The following is a 24742-nucleotide window of genomic DNA, read 5'->3' on the forward strand; positions in this document are numbered from 1 at the left end:
CATCTTCGACTCGACATCGCTGATATCTGCAAGAGAAAGATGTCGCTGCTCAATGAGAGGCAATGTTTTCGTTATAGCATATATAATTACTTTTATGAATGAATGAATTATTTTTTAGTCAAAGTAATTTGTAACAAATAAGGAAACTTAAAGACGCGTATTTGATTACTTTTTATAATATTTTACTTAAGAAACGTCGTCGCTATACTTACTTTAACCTAATCTTGAACAATGAGTTTTAGACACGTTGAAAAAACTCAACAATGGCGAGCGGCATAAAAAAAACACACACACACACGGCCCAAAGGCCGCCGAAGACGCCGTTAATCGACATCAGAAGCCGTCTTTTTATCAATCGGAAAACTGATCGAATCTTCTCGTTTTTTTATCCTGCTGTTTGTTTGTATTCAGCTTGGAGACCGCCGCATTCCTGCCGGTGTTCCTGGCGGCCTGTGAGCGGACGGCTTGTTACCGAGCCGTCTTCGTCTGTCGCTTCAATCACTGTCACCGCCGCCCATCGTAAATCAATCCGCGGCGCGCATTTCCCGAATTATTCATGCCGGAGGCCCTTTGCGGGACTCCGCTGTCCGCATAATTGGCCACCGCGGCCCCTTTTCGATGGTAACCGATGGGCAAGTGAAAAACTACCCAGGAAACGATCGTCTGACGCCCGGACGATTCGTCGAACCACTGAACGGGAGATCGGCGGAAGATATGTTTCAGGTTGGTTTATGCCATCGTGCAATTTGTGCCAATTGACCATTGTGCAAACTGTTATTATTAGCGCAAGTGGTTGGCATAAGATCAATTTAACATGTGATGGATATGGACAGCTAAAAATTATACTTTCAAAAGTACTTGGCCAATTTACATGAAGATATCCATTGCGGTAATCCATAAAAAATTGCAAAAGTATCTGGCGATGCTGCTCTATCACATTTCAATAGTTGATTTGGTTTCAACAGAGTAAAAGTAAAAATTCTTCAAACCGTAGAAACCAAAGAAATGTTCGAAAATTAACAGCTCATAGACAATCAGCTGAATATGATATTGCAAATTACCTAGTAAATAAATATTATGATTTTTATAATATTCGAACATTTTATATTGAACAATTCCTTTTTCCACTTTGAACACTCCTTGTAGTTAATGTAACTGAGACTTTTGAAAAGCTTCGTCCGAATTTTTTGTACGTCATTGACAACACTCAGCTAAATACCTCAGAATCCATCTTGGCGGTAGCTTAAACTGGAAATATCATGTTAGACAAAAAGCAAAACACATTAGAACTAAAATAAAATAACTATACTGGTTAGTCATGAAAAGTCAAACATGAAAGAAGATTACTAAATCATACTAACGCGGAAGCAATACAACTGCTGGATAGAGCGCAGGATGTCAGGAGATTGAAGTGAACCAAACCATAGGAACTTATATAAAGTGTATACCTTTAGTGTAAACTATAGCTATAAATTATTATAATTTTATAATTGAGGAATACATTGATGTATTTTCTCGTACTTGTCTTCCTTGTGAATCAACCCAAGTACAAATGAAATGTAGTAATAAATTAATTTATAATTAAGATTATACTAAGCTTATCCAATAAAGATGTTATAAAAAATTGACAACAATGACTTATTTTCGTTTCATTTCAGTAGTTATTCAACAAAACTCTCTATTTTGGTATCTAATTCAATATAAATGACTCGAACCTGTTCCATGATGGATGCTTAATTTCGTAGGCATGTCGTGATATAAAGTATATCGATCTACTTTGATAGGTTCAACTTTTGATTTTCCGAAACGAAAAGGAGCAAACCAATTATAACTAATTATAAAGACTCATCACCATAAATGTTACATTATTTTCGCTGATTCTGTGCTTTAGTTTTCCTTTTTCGGGAGTAAAAAACAAATTTTAAAAATTACTTTCTGGAATTTCCATTTTCTAACAGAAATAACTTTTCAGTTACCCTACTTTTATACTATCATCACCATATTCTATAATCTCTATCTATAATAAAGTTTCTCTTACCTCAATGTTATTACAAAATGTTGTATAATATATTTGATATTTTAGAGAAGCTATAAATAAACTCATCTTTAAAGAAGTGACGAAGTCAGACTTTTCTTTAGCATCTTTTTTACTCAAGATTCAAAGCAATTTTCCTCTATTTAGCAATTCTTCTATGTTCTATTAAGTAACTCTCTTCCTTTACACTATCTTTATCATATACCTACTTTAAAGCCATCAATGAGGAAAAATCTTAAAAAGATGTAGAAGATTGTCTTTAAATAGTTCTTGACTAAATTGTTTACTCATATGCTATAGACTGAAATAGGAAGCGGGTTTTATTTATCATAGTATATATCATATTATATCACATTATCTTGTGTTAAAATCTTGGCAATTATTCTATGTTGGTAAGAATCTTAATGCGCTTGTCAGTTTTTCTTGAAGGCGCCAAAAATTGAGAACCTCTTCAAATTAATGGCTTAATTATGTTTAAGAAATTGCCTTCATAACCCAGTTAATTAAGTTAAAGTTTATTGAATGAGTAAACGTTAAATAGTAGTTCTTTTTGCGTGTACAGATTTACATACATTAATCAACTTCCGCCACTTGCATTAAGTGCTGACATTCCACAAACTCCTTGGCCGACAAAATTCAAGACAAACCTGCGTCCGGACAAAATTAACACCCGCCCTTGTAGCACTTGACCTTTGCGCACACCCCGTCCTAGTGTCGATGACAAACGACCTTATTTGCTTATCGTTTTCGACCGTCGACAGCTGTCAAACGTTATTAACGACGCGGCGTCGGGCTGCAGCCCTTTTGTTAACCAACAAAAGAAGGAAAAATCCATATTTATTATGAAGAACCGCCATACAAAAGAATGAAGGACGGGGGGACGCCCGAAGAAGTTGTGTGTCATCGCTACGCCTTCGCAATTACAATTACCAGAAGGAAATTGACTCGACATGGCGGCGGATCGTTTTTTACGCCGTCCGACAGGCCAGAGATGGTTATCGGGGAGCAAACGTCCCATTTGACTATCTTTTTCGGTTGGGTACAAGAGCTGGTAGCAGTTACACCGTTGTCTGATGGTTATATGGCACGCTACCGGGGACAATCCATTTATTTTTAACATTTGTTGCTTAATATTATCATATTGTAACTCTAATTTAATCTAACGAACATACGGCAATATTTAGTGACATATTTTTACATAATTATCAACAAAACAGAAACATAAGAATAAAAATTAAAAATTAATGCAAAGAAAAATGGTTACACAGTAGACTAACACCAAACAACTAAATATACAGCAAATAGAACAGAGAACTTAACGAACTATAAAACCGAAGAACAAAGAATTAATGTGGTAGCATGTATTCCTCCCTGGAATGTCAAGCTAATCATTCATTTCTTTTGAATTTTAAAGCAATTATCTGTTATTTTAATAACATGTTATAACTTTTGGTTGTAATTGATAGGCGGTAAGATGCCTTAAAGAAATACATTGTTTAGAAATATCTCTCTAACAAGGATGAGAAGTATAAAAAATAAATTTCAAATTAAGTATATCGAATGATTGTGAAATATTTTTTTGGCTTATTCTGTAGCAAATTCTATGAATATTACAAAATATAGCATATTATATGGATATTATATAATATGGCATATTATATAATAGCCAGCTTGGTTTACGCAGTGGTTAAGGAATCGTATCCTGCTGGGCTATGGTGTTAAGTATATATTTGTGATTATTTATAATTTTGAATGTACACAAGGCAAGAGTCCAAACTCCGACAGGCAAAATCATCTCAGTGAAGGCAATAACCTGGCTAGTCCAGATAAATCATAGTTTGTAAAAAGGTAACTGAGAAGGAGAAAACATTTTGAAAATTAGAGGTCCCAAAAACCGACATCTGATGGTTAAAAATCACGTATTCTGAAAGAGTGATTGTATTACGTTGGTTCTAAGACTGTACATCAACCGTGTTTCCAGCACAATAGAACCATTCTGCCTAATTTTATTTAGTATGTCTCTTGGCTCTAATGAATCCTGAATAGTTGATCATAAAATATGTTCACGCTGGACTTTTTTGTAGTGCAGTAGCATTAGTGCGCGGTAAGCCAAGTGATGTTCAATGTTTCACACAAAAATCGAAGTTCTCTCAGGTCTCAAGGTTAAGAAGTTAGTAAGAATAGATTATCTTTGAAAAACACCTGAAATGATCTGAAATTATTTCTTTCCCGACCTCTTATTTGATACTATACATAAATGATTCGTGTAAAAATAAATAAATATATACAGCATATAAGGATTACTAAAAGAAACAACGTAAACCGGTTGATTGTTGGTGTAGCAAAGTTAATTTACGAACAACACCCGGTAGAGTCGTTAGTTCCATGCTGCTAATTTCACGTCCAAAAAGGAAATGACTGGCTGGTTGATAAATACGGGCGATAGCGCAACTCCGACTTGTCATTTTGATTTGTGTTTTGGCCGTTATCTACGGAATGTTTTCAGATTATCTTGAGTGAGCACACCTCTATTATTTTTCGACTTGATTAGTGTTTTGTGTCGACGAAAGTGCGTTAGGGGACTGTAGAATTTTTATGGTAATTACCGTATCCGATAAAGTCAGGTAATGTTTGACATTTGGTAATGTTTCATGGCTGCACCGACAAACTAATTGGGGATTATTAAATTAAAATATAACTCGACTGATAAAGTTTAGTTTAATGAAACCATTTGTAAAAGCCTTATCGAAAAATAGTCCTTGTTTTGAATATTTCTGTAGAAAAGTTACGCATTTATTGGAAGGTAAACTGAAAGAAAAGATTTTGATTGTGTCTGATATTATAAATTGCCGTTGGATTTCACTTTCGAAGCACTGTTGAGTACAAAGGAAAAATGAGCTTGGAAATCATTCAAATAAATTGTGGCTAAGTTTTTGGCTAGTGTAAAAGTCTTTAATTGCAATCTTATCATAGCTAATTTGATAAATCTAAGCCGTGCTAAAACATTTTAACTTCTTTTGTTCCTTGGACGATTTAAGTAGAATACAAAGAGGACAGTTTCATCAAGGCTTAATAGAGATGGAGAAACGATTCGAGAGCTATTTTATACCTAGAAGGATATTATATCAGCAAGATGGGTTATAACTGTTTATCCATTCTCAGAGAATACATTTTGTAAATGCATCATATTGAGAAATTTTTCTATTTTAGAGATATATAATCACAGTCATATTGTTAGAGAAATGTGAATGATAAAAACTAATATAAAGTACAGCTAATCGATGGTGAAGTTGATGGTATTATTAAAGGTATCGAAATAGATTGACATATTTATTCTCAAGACATTGCTACCTCCTTCCACATAAATTAACAATACAAAAATAATAGAGTGATTTCCATTAATAAATCATTACTTAACTATGATATCATGGAGCAATTTTTGAAATTAACCATTCCAAAAAAATCCTTTTTACCATAAATTTAGTGTATATTCTCTCTTCCTACATGTATAAATTCCATCCATATTTTTCTGTCATCTTAATTAGGCCGGGATTTTCCCTCTTCTTGTTCTTTACTATTTTTTACTTCTTATGTTGCCCGCCTTTGTTTCACCCCTTACTCTTCTGAGGTATTTGATATCTAGTACAACCGAATGTTAGGATTGGTCTGTAAATTGCTCGGTGCACTTCCATTTTAGTATTCACGAGTTTGAGTTTGATACTTATACATTAATTTCCATCTCCTAGCTTCCATTACTTTCGATTGCTATACCCAGATGCTAAAAGGTATTTATTTATTCTATTTTTATACCTTCAATTTGGATATTTTTTCTCATTCTGTATTCTCTGATTATTATATTCGATCTGTTTAAAATTTTCTATAGATTCCCTGTGTAAGCTGACCAGCAGATTATTACATCATCTACATATACAAAAGTTCCTACCGATATTACTATTTTTTCCTAATTTTTAAACTCTATATGTAGCTGTGTGTCTTGTCTATTTAACATTTCTTTAATATTTCATCCATTAATATTATAAATAGGCTTAGATTTAACTTCCGCTATGTCTTACTCCTGTTTGGGTTCTAATTGCTTTTATTTCATGTTGTCTGCAATTTTATTACTTACGCCTTTTTGTTATAGTATAGCACATAATGTTTCTCTTCTTACTCTGTTAAATGCCATTTCCAAATGAAAAAATTATAGGTATATGTGTTTTGTTTTTGCGGCTGGACTTTTTCCACTATTTGTCCTATACTGAATTTATGATGTTGTTTGCATCTTGCCTTTCGGAATAGGCTCTGCCATTCTATTAGCGTCTTATCTACTACTGATTTTAGAGACGATTTTCGATAATTTACTCGTATATCTTTAGATGTGCAAACAGAGTAATTATAATGTAATTATTACAGTCTCTGCTATCTCCTTTTCTATATATTGGAATAATGAGTGTCATAAGGCTTAGGAAAACCTGTAGGGTCGTTCCTCTTTCAAAACATTATTGTAAATATCCACTAATAATTTAGTTATCTCCGCATAATATTTTTTTATTATTATTTAATTAATATATTGTTACTAGTCGTTTCCTTCTAACCTACAATTTGTCTTTATGATAACTTAAATCTAGGTATAACTAGGAGGACCCATCGGTCATATCTCAGTTTCTGGTGAAATAATGTTTATACATATCATTTATGCTGTATTTTTTATTATATGCACCTCACTACACAACACTACACAAGATCAGATGGTTTGATTCTTTTGAGTCTGTGTCCTATTCTGGTGGTATCCAAAAGCTGCAATACTTCAATATTCTCATGAGAATGGAGTCTTTCCTCATGCCCTCTTGCAATTCTCTTGATCTCTTGACTGACTGTGAGTATCTGAAGATCTCGATGTAAGTAATCAGTCCTATAGTAATTGGGTGCGCCCACAATACTTCTCAGGACTTTGATCCGAAAAATTTGTATTTTATTTATGTTATTCTTCACGGAACATCCCCATAATTGAACTGCTTATATCCATTTAGGTTTCAATACTTGTTTATATAATAGCAATTTATTATATACTGATAATTGCGATTTTCTTCCAATTAGCCAGCATATTTTCCTATATTTCAATTCCAGTTCTTTTCTTTTCTTCTTTATATGTTCCTTCCAGCGAACTTTTGCATCTAGATTCATTCTGAGATATTTAGCGTTGTTACTATATGCAATGATAGTATTATTTAAAGTTATTGGTGCTTATACGGTCTGTTTATAGGTGAATTGCACATATACAGATTTACTTTCATTAATTCTTATTTTCCAAGCTTGTGTCAAATTATTTATATTGTCACTTACCTGTTGTAATTTTCGTAAAGCTTCTTCACTATTGTCTCCGACAGCATAATCGCAGTATCATCAGCAAATGTAGCCATCGTAATTCATTCAATTCTCCGTTTGTGGTATATCACAGGTGTAGAGTAGATAAAGCATTGGTCCCAGTACACTTCCTTGTGTTACACCTGCTTTAGCTTCTTCTATTGTAGAGTAAGCTTCTTCTTTTTTGACTCTAAACATTCTGGTTGTAATGTGTGATTTTAATAGTTCGGTGTGTTGTATCGGTAGCATTTTCTGTAGTTTATGAACAAGACCTTCATATTGTTAATAAACCCAAACTGGTGTGTTGGTATTAGGTTTTTTTCTCTCTATGATCGGTTTTATTCTTTTCAACAGCAGTTTTTCAAAAACCTTAGATATTTTATAGGCTATATTATAGGCTTTATTTCGTTTGGTGACTTCCCAGGTTTTGGGATTATTATCCCAAGATATATGTTTTAATCTAAATGCTGTATTGATCAAGTTGGTGAGTTTTATAACTCCCTTTCTTGGTAGTTTTTACAGTAATTCTCCTGTTATTAAATCGTAGCCTGGTGGTTTCCCGGGGTTAATGTCAGTTTTAATAACTTTGGTTAGTTCTTTCGGCGTGACTAATTAAATCATCGAATTTTCAGCTTCTATGTCCGGAAAATTATGTTCAATATTAGTTTCGTTAAAGTTTGACATTTTTTTTTAGATATTCAGCAAATGCTTCTGCTTTTTGGTGATTGTCACGTGCCCAATTCCTACATCGCATAATATAATTAGACATTATTATGTAAAGAAAGAAAGTTTATAATTAAGAATTAAAATTTTGGATTATAATAAATATGATTTCAAAAACATAGTAATAATAATAATAGGAAAACCAGTTTAAAAAAAAACCAGAGTAGTTTTTCCCGCAACCAAACACATATGAGATGCGAAACAGCGATAATGGATCATCTAATCCAGAACGAAATAGGCACATCGGTCGCTTCACTTATCTAATTCATCCGACGTGAAAAAAAATCGACTTTTAACAATCTAAAAGTGATTGGTAGTCGTTAGCGATTTATCCAAATAAAAATTAACAAGCGTCAGATCCACGCTCTGACCCTAATTCGGTCGGATGGGCCGTCAGCGACGATTAAAAATTATCGACTTGGAACTTAATTAACTGACTTTTTTGATTCGGACGACCTGAAAAGAGCGGCGTCTCAAACGATGCGCAGACAAAACGATGCTCAACACTTTTTCGTCATCATAAGATATCTATTTATTTAATATATGTTTGTATATTTAATAAGCGTGTTTTTTACAGTGGTCGAACTATGAAATGAATTTCTTAAATGCATATAAATGTAATTTAAAGGTTTTGTAGTTTTTGTTAGGGGGATATGTCACTACACAATCTATGTTGTGTTCTCAAATGGTTATTGTTAATACTTTATATTTATAAACTAGTGAATTTACATATATCCAAGGCAATGATCCAGTGTCCCAAGACCTTGAAAATACATTGTCTGGAACACTTCTTGAAATAAAGTCAAAGGCAGCTTCTGTTAAATATTACATTAGATATGTTTAGTACTATATTCTATAAAATTAATTTATGAGTATAATTATTTTGTACTTATATTAATGTACACACACGAGTATGAGATAAATAGGTAAGTACGTATTTTCCAAATTAAAATTAAATTAGATTACTTAAGCTAAAATTGAGATTAAACACTTATACACTACACAAATTCATGTGATTTGGTATGCTTCAATCTTCTGATTTCTTGCGGGCTATTGAATAGCTGTGTTACTTCTAAAGCCAAATCTTGTATAACTTCGTAAATATATTTAATCTCAAGGTTATTCTGAAAGTTCTTTCTTGTTATAAGTATTCTTAGATAATCAAAGAACTATGTTTTGACATCCTTGAATTACCAGTTGGTCAGATGTTTTAATGCAACCCTATATTTGCTCCACAATCAATTACACTCCAAATAGATTTATAATTCACTTATAAACCAATCTCTTTATTATTGGGTCAATTTGGGAATAGCCCTCGACTATATCCTTCGATCTTGAAAATTAATTTAAAAATTAAAAAGTAAACTCGCTCTCCATCCCCATTATTTAAGGAAATCAAAACCGATTATGCTTTCAGTATCTGATATCTGGTGATATTAGGAAGTTTAAAGAAAGATTTGTGAAAGAATTTGGACATAATAGCTTTCAAGTTAATAATACTGTGCAAATTTGCCAGAGTAAGCGTGCTCTTATTGCTATCAATTACAGTAATTACAGTATTAAGTATTATTGTGATTGTAATATATAGTAATATAAATACATAATATCAATTCAACAGGGACAATTCAAAACAGGGAAGTTCAAAAACCGTACCTATAAAGCTAAAAATGACAGTTTCAGATATTAAATATCATATAACTAAAGGCAATACTAATTTTATTTTAGAAAAAATAAACGTCGCTAAAATAAACATTTTGATAAATAAATAATTTTCTACCGTTACTTATATTTATGACATTTTGAAATTTCAACTTGTAACTTGGAACACGGTATATTAAAATATTCCCAGCAGTGATGTTTTCCTACTACCTTGATGTTTAAATAAAAAATGATCCCAACAATTGCGTAAATAGTGATATATATGTTTCAGAGGAGGCAGTGGTCTCTCCTTTTACGAGGACCATTTTTCAGACGACGCCTCCCGAACTAAAAAAGCCGGACGCTCGCCCATCGATCAACCCCATGATCCAACATCTAAATCACCGAAACACACTACCGTAATACGTCACCCGGGGCCCCGATACCCATCTGGACACGGCCCGGTACATTACTGATAGGCATCGGCCGCATTATAAATTAGCGGGCACCGAGAGAAAAAAAAAGTTTCACCACCGACCGACCGAGTGAGACAAAGGAGAGAAAAAAGGAGCTGTCTAGTTCGTAATTAACTTTCGAGGTGCGATAAAGTCTCCAAACAGCGATCAACTTCACGGCGATGGGCAGGTGCGGCACGTAGAGGAAATAACGGGCCGCTAAACACGTCGCTGATGCTTTGTTCGGTGCCCCGTCGGTTACCCAGACGTCAACCGATTTATTCACCAGTTCAATTTGTATTGTGCCTTATTGCCTTCGGGTTGTGGCGGGTACACATCAATCGTTTATTGTTTCCCTTTCGTCTAAATTGAGTCTTATTAAAGTACAGAATTATTTTTTAAGGTTCATATACTTTAACTGTAAATATATTAGAAAGCCGGTCATAAACACTGTTTCTAGCCGATATTGATTGCTCCATTACTGAAACAGCAAACCTGGTAACTGTAAAATATTTATCTAAAACAAAAAATACATTGTATAACAGGTCACAAATGTGAGGTGCACAAATTTATACACGCATCTTTTGAGGGTTAGGGCTAACTAAAAAACATATGGATTTAATTATAGTAACGCCATCTATGTGTCAGGCCGGGGACTTTTCAATTGATCTGTTAATAGGCGAGAAACTCAAGTGATTCTTATAAAACTGTGTTGAAGCCAGCCAGAAATAAATTACTAGTGTACACGCAGTAACCAACGATGTGTACATAATCCAAAATTGCCGTGATCGAACAACTTTTTGCTATCCTGGAATCTCCTGTTACAATCGCATTAATTGTTGATAATAGAGAATCGGATTATTGGTTTAGCAGTGTTCGAAGAGCTCATGATGAGCAATTCTTTTCTAATCCTACCAAGCAATCCGGCCCTTAGAGAATCGACTTTAACGAGCAACGACTGACCGGCCCATTATAGAGAAAAAAAGCCTAATACCTAAAAATCAGATTTGTTGGAAAGAATAAAAGTAGAATAACAGTTGTAGCACAAGCCTTTGATAAGGCATGGCAGACTTGTTCATGGCTACAGAAAATGTTACCGAAACAACACACAGCTATTGAAATATTACATTACAGCCATAATCTTTAGAGTCTGACAACAGGATGCCTACTTTACAATAGATTTACTACAGGAATGATTGCTTACACTGAGACCTTCAAACACCGACTGTCACTCTTGTAATCATCAAACAACTTTTGGATAATACCTCAGGGCACAGACTCAGAAGAATTAAACCATTTTATTTTATGTGATGTACATTTGTTAGAAAAACAGCAGTGTTAATAGATAAACATTATTACACGAGAGACTAATATAGGACCGATGGGTCCTGCTAGTTATTGTAAATAATAATAATAAAATGTACAAAAAAACAATGTTCGACAATACTCCACTGCATTTTTTAGAATAAAAAAAAACAGATTTCAGCAGATATGTCCTTTTGGAACCTCAATTTTTAAAGCACAATAAATTTTTACTGGATGAATAAATAACCCAAACTTTTTCTTTCAAGTGCATTATAATACTACTTCACCGAATAAGTATTACTAAAGATATGTAGCTTTAATAGCACCCATTAAGAAAAATTTAAATGTATTCTCCAGTTTAATGAAAAAACATATGATATTGCTTTATCGACTCATTTACTTTCACTCATTTAATCATGGACCAACTTTAACTTCAACATTATCGCTGTCAATTTAAAAAACTGACTGTTATGGCCCTGGCGTAGTTATGGCCCCCAACTATTTGTAACTTGATGAACTTAGAGAATATATTCATGTGTACATATATGATAGAGAGTTAGAAAATTGAAAATATGTTGCAAAATTGGGTTAAGAAAGGCCTAAGTATAATAGATATTTCACTGAATTTTTCTGCTTCTCTGAAACCATCGGAAATTGCACTCAACAAATGACTAACTCTCTTCAAATAGTTGTAAATTATCTCCTGAATAAATATAATAAAATACTATAGCAATAAAATATATTTACGATACGATTTATGCGCTTATTTATCTCTCCTGGAAGGATCTTCAGAGTACCCAGTCAGTAATAACTGTTCGTTGTTGAATTTGTTATTTTATCATATATAATAGAAACCATGAATCTTCTACACAATTATTTACTTCAGTGTTGAATTGATATTATTCACAGTTGTAAACATGATAACGCTCTTTAATTACTAACTATGAACAAGTATTCACAATAAATAACCGCATTTTGAAAGTCATTACAGAAAGTAATATAATATATAACAAAGTAATGAAAATGTTGTAATGAATATGAAACTCCATAATTTATTATTATCATCCAAGAGGTCCAACTTTAGTTTAGTTTTTAGGATGTGTAGCTGGAAAATGTCCTTCTAATAAACTACTTTAAAGTATAGAATCTTGCTATAACAGCAATCTGTCAAACAGTATTTATCCTTAACTTTTCTACCAGGAAATATTCCTGAGATAAATCACCAACAACCCATATTTATTAAAAATTAATAAAAAAAAAAGTTCTAGTAGTGTTGAAATTAATGAATATTGAAATATTAAATGAAAGTAGAAAGTAAAGCTTCTGAAACTAACGTATACTAACAATATAAACAAATTCTGGTCAAATGTTACTTCCACTTTAAACGGAATTATCTCAATTTCGGTCTTTGTATTATTATTTCATACTTTGAACTCTAAACATATTTTATGCACGATAAATAGTTTTTATTAAGCTGTGTTAAAAATCATGGTATAAAATCTGTTTGCGATAAAGGGCTATGAAGGAAACGAATAGCTTTCCAAATAATTCAGCAATTACAGAGAGTTCGATTATCTTTCATAGATGCTTTTGAATCATATAGAAATTGCTAAAACTAATGCCAATAACCGACTACGGAACATTTAGATAAGTGCTTAAATGAGTAAATTGGAATAAAAGGGAGTGGAATGGGATACAGATTATGAATCTAATAAGTATCTGATAAATAAAATATGAACAAATGTGTTAACAAACATTACACAGCCTATATGTTAGATACCATTATCCGGCATTTGTTTTTTTTAATTATAACAGAATATAGGAAAATATAAAAAAAAATTTTCATAATATTACAAAAGAAAATATGTTTTTTTTATTTCCTTATTGAATTATGATAATGTTTATTATTAAATATTGTTCTTATAACGGTAATTTAACACTATTTAAAAAAATAACAGCCATGTCCCTAACTGTTATAAGGTTCCATGATGTAACAAACGGTTGCAACAATGCTCTTTATGGCGAACTCTTCAGAATCGTATATCTTTGACGTCGCCGGCGAGACGAAAGCTGAGCCCGGCTTGAAAAACGGGCAATAAATTAATTTCGTTTATTGTGGCACCTTTCTGGGTGGTTTCTCGGTTCTTTAGATAGCTAGAAATACGACCGGTACGTGATATTTCACGGAACAATTCTGAAGTGTTTATTGTAGATGACGGAAGTTGGTAGTGTAAACAGTGGAAAGGTCCGAGCAGGCCCGCCTTTTTGCCTGGGCGAAGTCATAAAGGATGTTTTTGTAGTATGAAAATCACCACGAATTTAACGTGTGCTAATACTGAGAGGAACCATAAAAAAATGCAATAGAAATTCTGCAAACAAAGAAGCTTTTTTGTGTAAATGGAGGTACTTGATAAATATCTATTGAATAGATGCAAATGGTAATCATAAATCATGGTAGGACTTTCCAACGGTTTATTAAGAAATTTCTTTGATGGTAATCAAGATGCCAGGAAAACTAAATGTTAACAATAATATTTTATTATACAGTATATCTTTATAAATTTATTAACACAGATTATACTCAAATAAAAAGCTGAATTGGCAAATATCAACAAGACCTGGTGAATGCAGGAGTGTGAATGACCAGACACCATTAAAATACTTTTAGACGTGCAATTTTATAAATTTAGATCAATATATTGTTATGTTAATATGAAAATTGCCATCTGTATATTAAGGTTTGGCAATTCCAAGTGTTGCTAGGTTCTATCTGAGTTGCCTATTGGAAGTTTGGCCTCAATAACCATTTTCTAATTTCTGAACAACTTCTGTTGTTTACAGCAACTTGAAAATTTTATCGAAGTGAAAAAACGGAGTTAACTGGTGAACATTTTGGTGCGATGATCTTATAAGGCTCTCCTGTAATCTTATTAAAAATAGTGGAACTAGGAACTATGTAGGTCTGCACTATGACCTCACATGTATTTCTAGCTGTTTTCATTGTTTGTTAATTTAAAGAAAATTAATGGAAAAGTAATCTCAATATTCCATCACCTTTCATTATTGTTAGAAATGAATATTTTAATGAAGAAAAACTTATTCTCCATCATATTAAATGAATGATGAGACTCATCATCAATTTTTTTTAAGTATATATTTGTAATTGTTCTTAAAGACAAGGAAATGTTATTTTGTTTTGTCCAATATATTTTTATTTCAGAATGATTCTGTGACTAGATAAAAAATTAAAATACCCGAATAAAACATGAGAAATGTTAATTACTTAAAATTATTTCAGAGATTAATTGAGTAATAGAAAAATAATAGATATTAATCTTGAGTGACTATTCAGAATTGTATTAGCGTGTTATTGCCAATAACATTGGGGGATGGTACAATCCCTCAAGCACTGTAAAAAAAATCCAAATACAAAGCCTTTCATTTTCGCCACGCCGCTTCCGAAGATCCTTTTGGATTGGCGGCCTCTTTGAACGTTTCGTCGGCACCACGAAGAAAAAAGGGTGAAGCCGTGGGCCTGTCAACGACGTGGGTGGCAAGTCAGACAGCCCGAAACGCCGCTGCATTAACGCTTTGTCACTATGGTCGAGCTTGCGGACCTGCTACGTTGCCACATGTTTCAGAAGATCCCTAGATATCAAGAAATTCGGTTCAATCATGTTTTATGATATAAATTGATTAAAAAAATCGAGGGAGGGGGCATCAATACATTATAGTCCTTATTTAATATTAAATACTAATTTTGTGTTTACATTAGAAGATAGCTTTAAAATGTATGCTAATACTGAGTTAAAATTTTAATTACTTTATTATTATTCATTAGGGTCCCATCAACTATTTGGACTTTTTATGGTCAGTACAGTGAGATACATAATAAATTGAAAAATAATATTAGTAATGAAACTGAATACTATATTAGTAACTCAATAACAATGAATTTGTTTCTTGATACTACTAACGATATATTATTACATATTTTATCAGAGAAATATATTACAAAAAAATTGGAATATACCATACGTATTTTATTATGTTAACTTCTTTTATTATTCCTAGAATTATTATGCAATTATTTTTCGTTGATGTGTATATTTTTTAATTTTTTGTATTCCAACTAACATTTTGTTATAATATATTCTTGTATATAATTTACTGCTTGATTTCTGAATTGGCAGAGATATTAACTCCACGTAAGAGATAAGTTAACGATTAGTATAATTTTAACGATTTACAAACAATATATGCATTTATGAAAAATGAATATGGGGGTATTAATGGGGCAATTTAAGAAAAATATAAAGAATATTCTTCTTATTTACTTTATTATTGCCAATAATACTGCTTTAAGATTATTAAAATACATTTATTAATTAACTCTACATATGGACGAAAGGTTACGATGCACAATAGAGTTATACTAAAGTTAAAAAAACATATATAATAAACTGATTATTTTCCCTTAAAAACAAACAAATTGAAGAAGTATGATCAAACATTGCACATGTCACACATTCCTATCTCGAATCAATCTAGCATATTTGGGATACTCTTAGTTTTCAAAATAATAATAATTAATTGAGAGATGGGGACCGACTGTAATTAGGTATCAGAGACAAAAAAATGTTATGGTACATTTGGAATTTCCTTTATTATTCTGAAAAGTATTAATTAATTGCATTTTTCCTGCAAAACATTTAAAATATTTTATAGCATTTCAACTAATATTTTGTAGCTTCTAATTTGCTGTTCTATTTTTAAAAAAAGCACATATGTTAATTATATGGAAGAAAAGTATTATTTTACATATAATAAGGACTAATATTATTATGATAGTCTAGAAACAATTGAGGCACTTATGAAAAAGGAATGTGTAGTTATTTGCGAGGCAGACCAACAAACAATCAACAATATTATGAAAATTGTATCTGTTACATTGTCTTGACTCTAATTTAAACGAAATTATTATCTATAAATTATTCAGATGGTTGATTACATTTGTAATTAATCACTTTCTTATGTAAAATTACTAGTATAAATCCACGATAACAATAATTGTTGTTTGAGAGGCATTATTTATATCTTATCGAAACAATAAATTAATAAAAAACCGGCGTACTTGTTGCGCATTAGACGGTTTTTCGGGAAACAGACAGTTTTCACTCGGCGTCATAATATGCATCTGTTCGCAGCTGGCCTTGGTGCCGACAGGGAAAAGTAAGCGAGTCGTCGCGACGAAAAAACTATCGACAACGTCGCAATCCGTGAACCCACTACATTCCGAGCTTTTTCCATGCGCATGCGCTCCCACCCCGCTCGACCACTCTTGGAATTCGGGTCCCTTTCTCTACCAGTACGAGTTAGATCATCGTTTAGTTTGTATCGATCAGCGGATCCGATTGTGTCGTGTCGCCCTCCTCCGTCTCCCCGCAGTTAACTGAACTTTTTCTTTGGTTCGAATTCGTTTGTCGGCCGTCCGAGCGGAGTTTGCGATAGTGTTTTGAGTTAGTGTTTGAACAAAAAAAATGGTTGTGCTAGAAGGTGGTGGAATGTTGTCATCAGCCGGAAACCAGTATTTACAACCAGATTATCTGAGTCCTTTACCAACAACGGTAAGTTAATCTCGTTTTTTCGTTTTGTGCATTTTGTATTTATTGTTTTTTTGTTTCGCTTCATTACAGTTGGATGCTAAGAAAAGCCCGCTGGCGCTTCTAGCTCAAACGTGCTCTCAGATTGGAGCGGACAGCCCCAATAGTAAGCCTCTGATATCTTCGCTGGAGAAGAACAAGTCGAAATCGGATACGAGATCGTCCCCCGCTTCCGTACGTGACAAAAATGAGAAAATCGCTCATCGTACCACGCCAAGCGAACCGAAGCTTGCATTCAAACCATACGAAAACACCGTGGTTTCTAAAAGGAGTGACGATATGCGGCCGTCCAGCAAGGGCAGCGTGGACACCGATAAAAAATCACCAGCTAGCGATCGTAAATCGGCATCTCCTCTTCAGGGTAACATCACTCCCGCTCCCGACGCCGGAAAATCGTCGCCCGAGTCCCAAAAACAGAGCACGCCTTCCGCCAGCCCCATCATCCGATCTGGTTTGGAGATGTTTCAAGGAAAAGACTCTGGTTTGGGAGCGTACAAATCCGTTCCCGGATCGCTCAACACTCCCCTGGGCTTGTGTTGCCCTCCGGGCTTGGACCCTGCCACGAATCCCGCTTTCAGACCGCCGTTTCCCGGAGTACCGTTCAGTCATCACCACGCTATGTTGGGATACGGGGCGGGTGCTGCCCCCGGATCGTACCTGAGTTACGCGCGGGTGAAGACTCCTTCGGGAGGTGAAGCTTTGGTGCCCGTCTGCAAGGATCCGTATTGCGCTGGATGTCAGTTCAGTCTACAGAATCAGCAGCTGCTGATGGGCGCTGCTGCGGCGGCTGCATCGGCGCCGCCCTGCCCGTCGGGCTGCACTCAATGTGACCACCAGAAGTACAACTTGGCCATGGCCATGTCACTAGGATCGCCGACATCTCTGGCATATCCCTCGCTGGCCCGACCATACGTGTGTAATTGGATAGCAGGAGATGCCTATTGCGGGAAACGCTTCGTCACATCCGACGAATTATTGCAGCATCTCCGCACACACACCAGCAGCTCGGATTCGAGCAGCGCTGCATTGTTGAACCACTCGGGACTTCTGCACAGGTCCGGGTACCCCACGGCACCCCTCAGTCCTCTGAGTGCGGCCAGGTACCATCCATACTCGAAACCGGGACTGCCTGGCAGCTTAGCAGCTTCGCCCTACAGTGCGTTTAATCCTACCACGCTGGGGCCTTATTATTCGCCCTACGCGCTTTACGGGCAAAGGCTGGGAAGTGCGGCGGTTCATCCGTAATTGTCCCGTGACGGATTTCCTGCCTGCGACAGGCGATTAGACTGTGATACCTAATTGTTAATCGGTTCTTGTACATAGTTTGTTAAGTGCAATGTTTCTGTCGTTACGATTGCGTCACGGCGACAGCCATTCAACGAGTGCGAACTATAAAAGTTACATTAACACTTGTAATTATTACGATTATTATTATTATTCTTATTATCATTATTGAATGTTGATTTTTTGATTGATGCTTTAATAAAAATGGTTCGTAGTAATCTGATGTAGTTTTTATAATATGTCCCATCCCGTTATTTATTCTATTCACTTCATTCTCCTTCTTATAATAATTTAAACAATCCTTGTATAATTTTACATTATCGGATGCAGTAGTTTATTGACTATTATTCATCTTTCATAATCTTTATCAACATTTGTAAGAGAATAAACATCTTGTACTGTCAATCTATCATCATTACAAGTCAAAATTCTATTGACTTAATAGTGTATTGATTTATGAGTCAAGGCACACAAAGTAAAAAACCCAAACCGATTATCGACGGATTAAGATGTTTTCGGTGTAATTCAGTGAAGATTAAAACGATATTAGACGAGTTAATGATATATTTAAATGACTTCCCCTCGAAATTTACAACTAGTTATAAAGCGCTTAGGAAATTCGAAGAAATGGGGAATTAAAACAGCCATTTGAATATATTACGGTTGTTTCTGCTGGCTTTTATACCTTTTTAAACGCTCAGTATAATGTATTCGAGAGGATTTGATGATTTTTGGTAGGTTTACGACTGGATTGTTTCGTCTCCGAGAATATTTTAACTTATTATTTATGTTTAAATAATAAAAATCATTTATACTCGACGAGTGTTAGTAGAAAGTAATTTATATGTTTTATTAGTTAATTTATTGGTATAATTTATTATTAATATCAATGACCAAAAAATAAACAGATGGTTCAATAAAAGCTATTAGCGTTTTATATTATACATTAGTCAGTGTGATTTTCATTGAAATTTTGAGATCCAAAAAAATTAAACAAAAATTTATTTTATGTGATTTCAAAAATATTTCAGGTTAAAAAATATTCTTATTATTATTACATTTTAATATTCTTAATCAGAACCACAGTTTATGAGTGACAAGCATCGACTGTAAAGAGAATTAGGCTTCCAACTACGTTTAAACCGATGAAACAACAAAACCAGATTATTAATATACAGTATTTTAGATCAGCTAACGATAAAAATTTGTGAAAACATATTTGGTTCGGAGCATTGAATGTAAACAAATTAGAGTACAAATAATTGTAATATTAATTATGCTTGAACGAACCTGCTCAATCGTTTGTACTGTGAGCTATAAAACTTATCAAAACAATTATCAACAATATTAATTAACAAACATATATACCACTCTATATCTTTTACGAATTAAATCACCATCCATTTACCATCAACATATACTCCAATTTTTTTCATATCGTGTATTATAATTAATTTTACAAAATTGGAGAAAAAATGTTCTCTCCAATGGTACGATATCCTAAAAATGTGCTAAAAAGATAACAAATTAATTCATAAAAAGGAAACATCAAGCAAAACTAAAAAGGAATTGTATAAAGCAATTTATTAACCCAACTCTGACACTCAGTTGAGACATGGGTATTGTAGAGAGATAAAAGTAAGATACAAGCAGCAAAAATTAAATATCCCAAAAGAGTCAGGGGTGTAACAAAGATGGACAGGATGAGAAGTAAAGAAGGTAAATAAGAAAATATGTCAAGCCTGATCAGTGGAAGAGTATATAGTTAGGAAACAACAAATTTGGTGGGTTGGTGGGGATATATAAATGACGCAAGACACGTAAAGAAATTGTGGACAAAAAGTGTCAGAAGAGAGGAATAACCCCGGCTAAAACAAGAAGAATGAGCAGAGACAGACAAAAATGTAAGGAAATTATATATGGAAGAGATAATTGAAACTAAACATAACTTACCTTACATGGTGGTGATGTGGTACAAAAAGTGGGTTTTGTTTATATATACATTTAATAGATATGGTCTTAAATTTTAACTTGTTTTTAAATTGTGCAATATATTTTACTGGTTTTTAAAATGTCATTCGTTAAACAGTTGATGACGATTTTACACTCTTTAATTATCTAATTTCATATATTTACTGTAAAAAACATATGTTAATAGCCATACACGATAAATATATGTTGATGAATGCTAATTGTTACCGCTTTTATCAAATCACGGTCGTGATGTTTCGTTTTGTGACGTGTTCAAGTAGATACGTTCCTTCCGCTTTGTTTTAAATCTGATTTTTAGAGCGGAACACTCTTCACTTTCTAGCATTAAGCAGATCGTGAATCTCCCAAAACCAGTATCCATTTCGAACAGAAACAAAAGCGGCCTGAACTATTCGATATGTGTTCTAGATAGATGCGTCCGATGTTCAACGGCCTATCAGAATCTGCATCTATGTTGATACGGATCTCAATGTTGTAACAGTCAGTTGGTTGAAAGGAACCGTTTCGTTAATTTAATGATCGTGATGTTTTTCGGCTTGTCCTTGTTCTTTCTGAATAACTCTCATCAGACTTCAGTAAAATTATCTCTCATGATATGATAATATCCCGTACTTTTACTATAATAGTTAACTGATGTCTTTTCTGATATATGTTTAGTACAATCTTATTTTATGAAATTAACTTATTACTATTGTTCTGTGATACTTACATCAATACATTATCAAGACGTGTGAGAGAATATATCAGTATATCTTTCACAAACTAAAATGAAGTTAGGATACTTGAGCTAAAATTAAGATTACGCTTAACACAGATTTATATGGTTTGATTCGCTTCAATCTTCTGATTTCCTGCGTGTTGTTCAGTAGCTCTATCGCCTCTAAGTTACTGTGACTTTACTAATCAATAAGGTTGCTAAGTTTTATCATATTTTAAAGCGAAATCTAACATAAATACATTTAATCTCGAAGTCAAGGATCTGTTTTTAGTTAGTTACGTAGTTATTTATTGCAGTTATTCGATGGTAACTTATCTTAGAACTTGACACTTGTTTTGACAGCGTTAGATTATTAATTTGTTTAATGTTTTAGTGAAATCCCATATATCAATACCATAAGACCAAATAGGCCCTTTCTAATTGACTGATAATCTATTATTTCTTTGATTTTACTATGATCTGCTCTGTTTCTGTTTAACGTCATGTTTTTCTAGTATATGGTAACTAAACAGTAGTTTCGATTTATCGTTATTTTTCAACATAATCTCATTTTATTCTTTTAATATTAAGTAATTTCGAATTCTTCGGCGTACAAATCAATCGAATACTCATTTAATTTTTTCCATATATTTTGCCGTTGTGTAGTTTTTTAAGTTCATAAAGAAATAAAAACCAGAGGAGACTTTGTATACGTCCGGAAAAATGAAGGAATGCAAGTATAGGAATAAAATAGTATTATTTTAGTTAAATCAAAGGTCATTTTAAAGTCAATTGCTTCAAGTATAAAACATTTAAAATCAAAAAGCAAATAAAATTGCTGAAAGTAGCACTAGTACTTAAATTTTATAATGAATAATAAAAATATGAGTTTAAAGAAAGCGCAGAATAAACTAATCTCGGATTCAGGACAGCCGCTAAAGAAAAGATGGTATAGAGATTAAAAGTTACAATTGAGGAAGATAGCCATTCAAGGACATGTCGTTTTACAAATATTTTACAGACATAGAGCCATTCATTTACATAGCTTCCAAGATCAAAATTAGTTCTATACTGTAATATTTCGCAACATTTTTCAACTGTAGCATGATTCATTTCTTATAGCGCTGGTTTAACGCAAAGGCAAGCAACAAAGACGAAATAACAAGCACTTAAAAATAAATTATCTCTGTGCTGAACAACGTAGCATTAACAAACTTTAATTTAATAAGATTGATAATTTCGGCAATAATATTTTCTTCAACTTTACCGTTCATGCCAATGTTATTCAAATTATCTTCATATTCTAATTAAATAATGTTAATAGAACACGGGAGAAATTTTCGTTCAGGCTTTTTTGACATATGACACTTTAATCCTCGGATGTTAAATATTAGCATTTATATTAAACGTTTCAAAATCATCACAAACAAACGTAATCTTTCGCACGATAATTGTTTAACAACCATGAGATAATAATGCGTGAAAAGTACTATATCAGTCGTAGAAAGCTAATGACGAGCCATAAACACATATAATTGCTCGTATGTTTCAAAAAAATCTCATGGATTAGGTTAATATAAATGTTAAGAATCAATGAACGTCACTTTGATGGAAAGAAACAAATTTGAAAAATGCGTCGGGATGATGAGTTGACGATGACGCTTCATCAATTCCTGAAATGGACGTAACGCTCTTCGGTGGCATAGCGGCCCGTCGTTTCCACATCCATAAAGAGGCGATGGCGAAATCCTAATTAAACTATTAGCGCTAGAAAAGGTTGTTGGACAAGATGCTCGAGCGTTTGTCGCCAGTAAACATTCAATAAAATTAAATTAGCCTCCGTGGTCGGTGTCGGCGATCACTTGAACTGGTAGCCATCGGAATTCCTCCCGATATTGTTATGTTTCTTCGTCTATATGCCATTAGCATTAAACTTAATATCTTCCTTGTATCGCGAAACGGGTAGCGAGCAGGATACATTAAAAATCATTGTGGTCCGGTAGGTCGAACATACTGCGCCGGCGCGCGGGTTCCCAGTGTTAGAAATATTTGAATAACATCATGCTTGCTTGTGATGCTGTGGGTTACTCTCTGTCTTATTTATATAGCAAAGTTCTACTCATACCAACATGGTATTAATTTGTTTTCAAGGGGTAATGTATACTCTGTATTATTTTTTAAAATACAAAGTAATCAATGTTCAAAAGTAATCAAGTCTTACGTTAACCCTTATATGTATATAGTAAAAATGGCTTTTAAAAAATAGTAAGAAGACTACATATTAATTTAGGAAACATTTTATATGAGTTAAAAAGCAAATACAGCATAATATTAAATTTTTAATTATACATTGAATGATATAAAACAACGAACCTTATCTATACCGTAAACCATTTATTAAACTACCACATATTTGGATATACAATAGCACAAATATATTATTTATAAAAAACATTTTGTAACAACTTTCTTTTTCCTTTATAATTCCTACACTAATTATTAATTAATTACTAGTCAATAAAGGTTGCGATTGAACATTTTTCCATATAAAGGCAAGATAAATATATTTAATGGAAAAAGGAGTTCAGTATTATCTTTTATTTTTTCTTAGGAAAGTAGGTCTGCTCTTCTCTTTTTTAATATTCTGGTAGATCACTCCTCGTTATCAACAAAATGTACTACCGTAACAAGTAGATTACTTTCCCAAATACTTACAGGTATGCGATCTTTTTTGTCATCGGCTTTGGTTGTACAGCAATCTAAGAGTGAAATTTTCGCATATGTCAGTTTGTTTCGCCTGCTGCTGAGTGGACCTTAGACCACCTTTATGTTATTAACAATTTCGATTTGAGATTCTTGTTTGTCTATTCTCTTATCGATGCCATTTTCCTTATTTGCTTCTTCTGCATTCTTTGGTATGATTTTGTTGTCTTGCAATTTAATCAGTGTCTTAACTCCCCGAGCACTAGCTACATTATCTGCAAAAGAATTAGTGCTCATTATCTTCTCATACATATATACTAAATGCACATGCTTGCACAGAGTATTTTTTATCGTAGATTCTGGACAGCTAGAGACATACCTATACACACATATCTTACACACCCTACTATACAAGGTTTTACTATTTTCAGCTATTCTCACAGATTTGATTGATATTTACATTGTATATTTTGTTATAGCATTTGACTTCAGATTTGCCTGAATTTTGTTGAACTGTATGTATTTTATACTTATTTTTTGTATCTTCAGCTCTTTTATGGGCCTTAATAATTTTAGGATCCTGATAGATATTAGCCTTTGGTCACGTCGGGGTCACCAATTGTAGGAATGTTCGTCGGGTCGGTCAGTCGGTCGAAATGTGTGGCTACCGCTGCGATTATTTGTCAGAACACTCACTACTATTTTTGGAAGGAATTTGCACGGGAACTAAAAACACTGGTTGAATCAAAGTTGTTTATTTTAACTTACGATTGATACATGTGGTCGATGGGAGAATTGACAGGATATTAGGTTAAGTAGAGGAAGTACGGCAGCGCTGTGGAAGTGGTACTGTTACAGGGGAAAGGTGATAAGAAAAGAGAGC

The 24742-nt window shown here is 33.5% G+C and overlaps 1 protein-coding gene across 1 annotated transcript; it reads left to right on the forward strand.

The window, feature by feature from the left end:
• Positions 1-16885: 16885 nt before the first annotated feature.
• Positions 16886-18685, forward strand: noc (zinc finger protein no ocelli). Its single transcript, XM_076412865.1, has 2 exons — positions 16886-17147; positions 17217-18685. Exons 1-2 carry the CDS (start codon positions 17061-17063, stop codon positions 18426-18428), a joined length of 1299 nt encoding a protein of 432 aa, XP_076268980.1. The 5' UTR covers positions 16886-17060; the 3' UTR covers positions 18429-18685.
• The last annotated feature ends 6057 nt before the right edge of the window (positions 18686-24742 follow it).

This window comes from Rhynchophorus ferrugineus, unplaced genomic scaffold (genome assembly GCF_030347505.1).
Source record: "Rhynchophorus ferrugineus isolate W39M unplaced genomic scaffold, kcgeb_rfMv2 rfM1, whole genome shotgun sequence".
Classification (NCBI taxonomy): Eukaryota; Metazoa; Arthropoda; class Insecta; order Coleoptera; family Curculionidae; genus Rhynchophorus; species Rhynchophorus ferrugineus.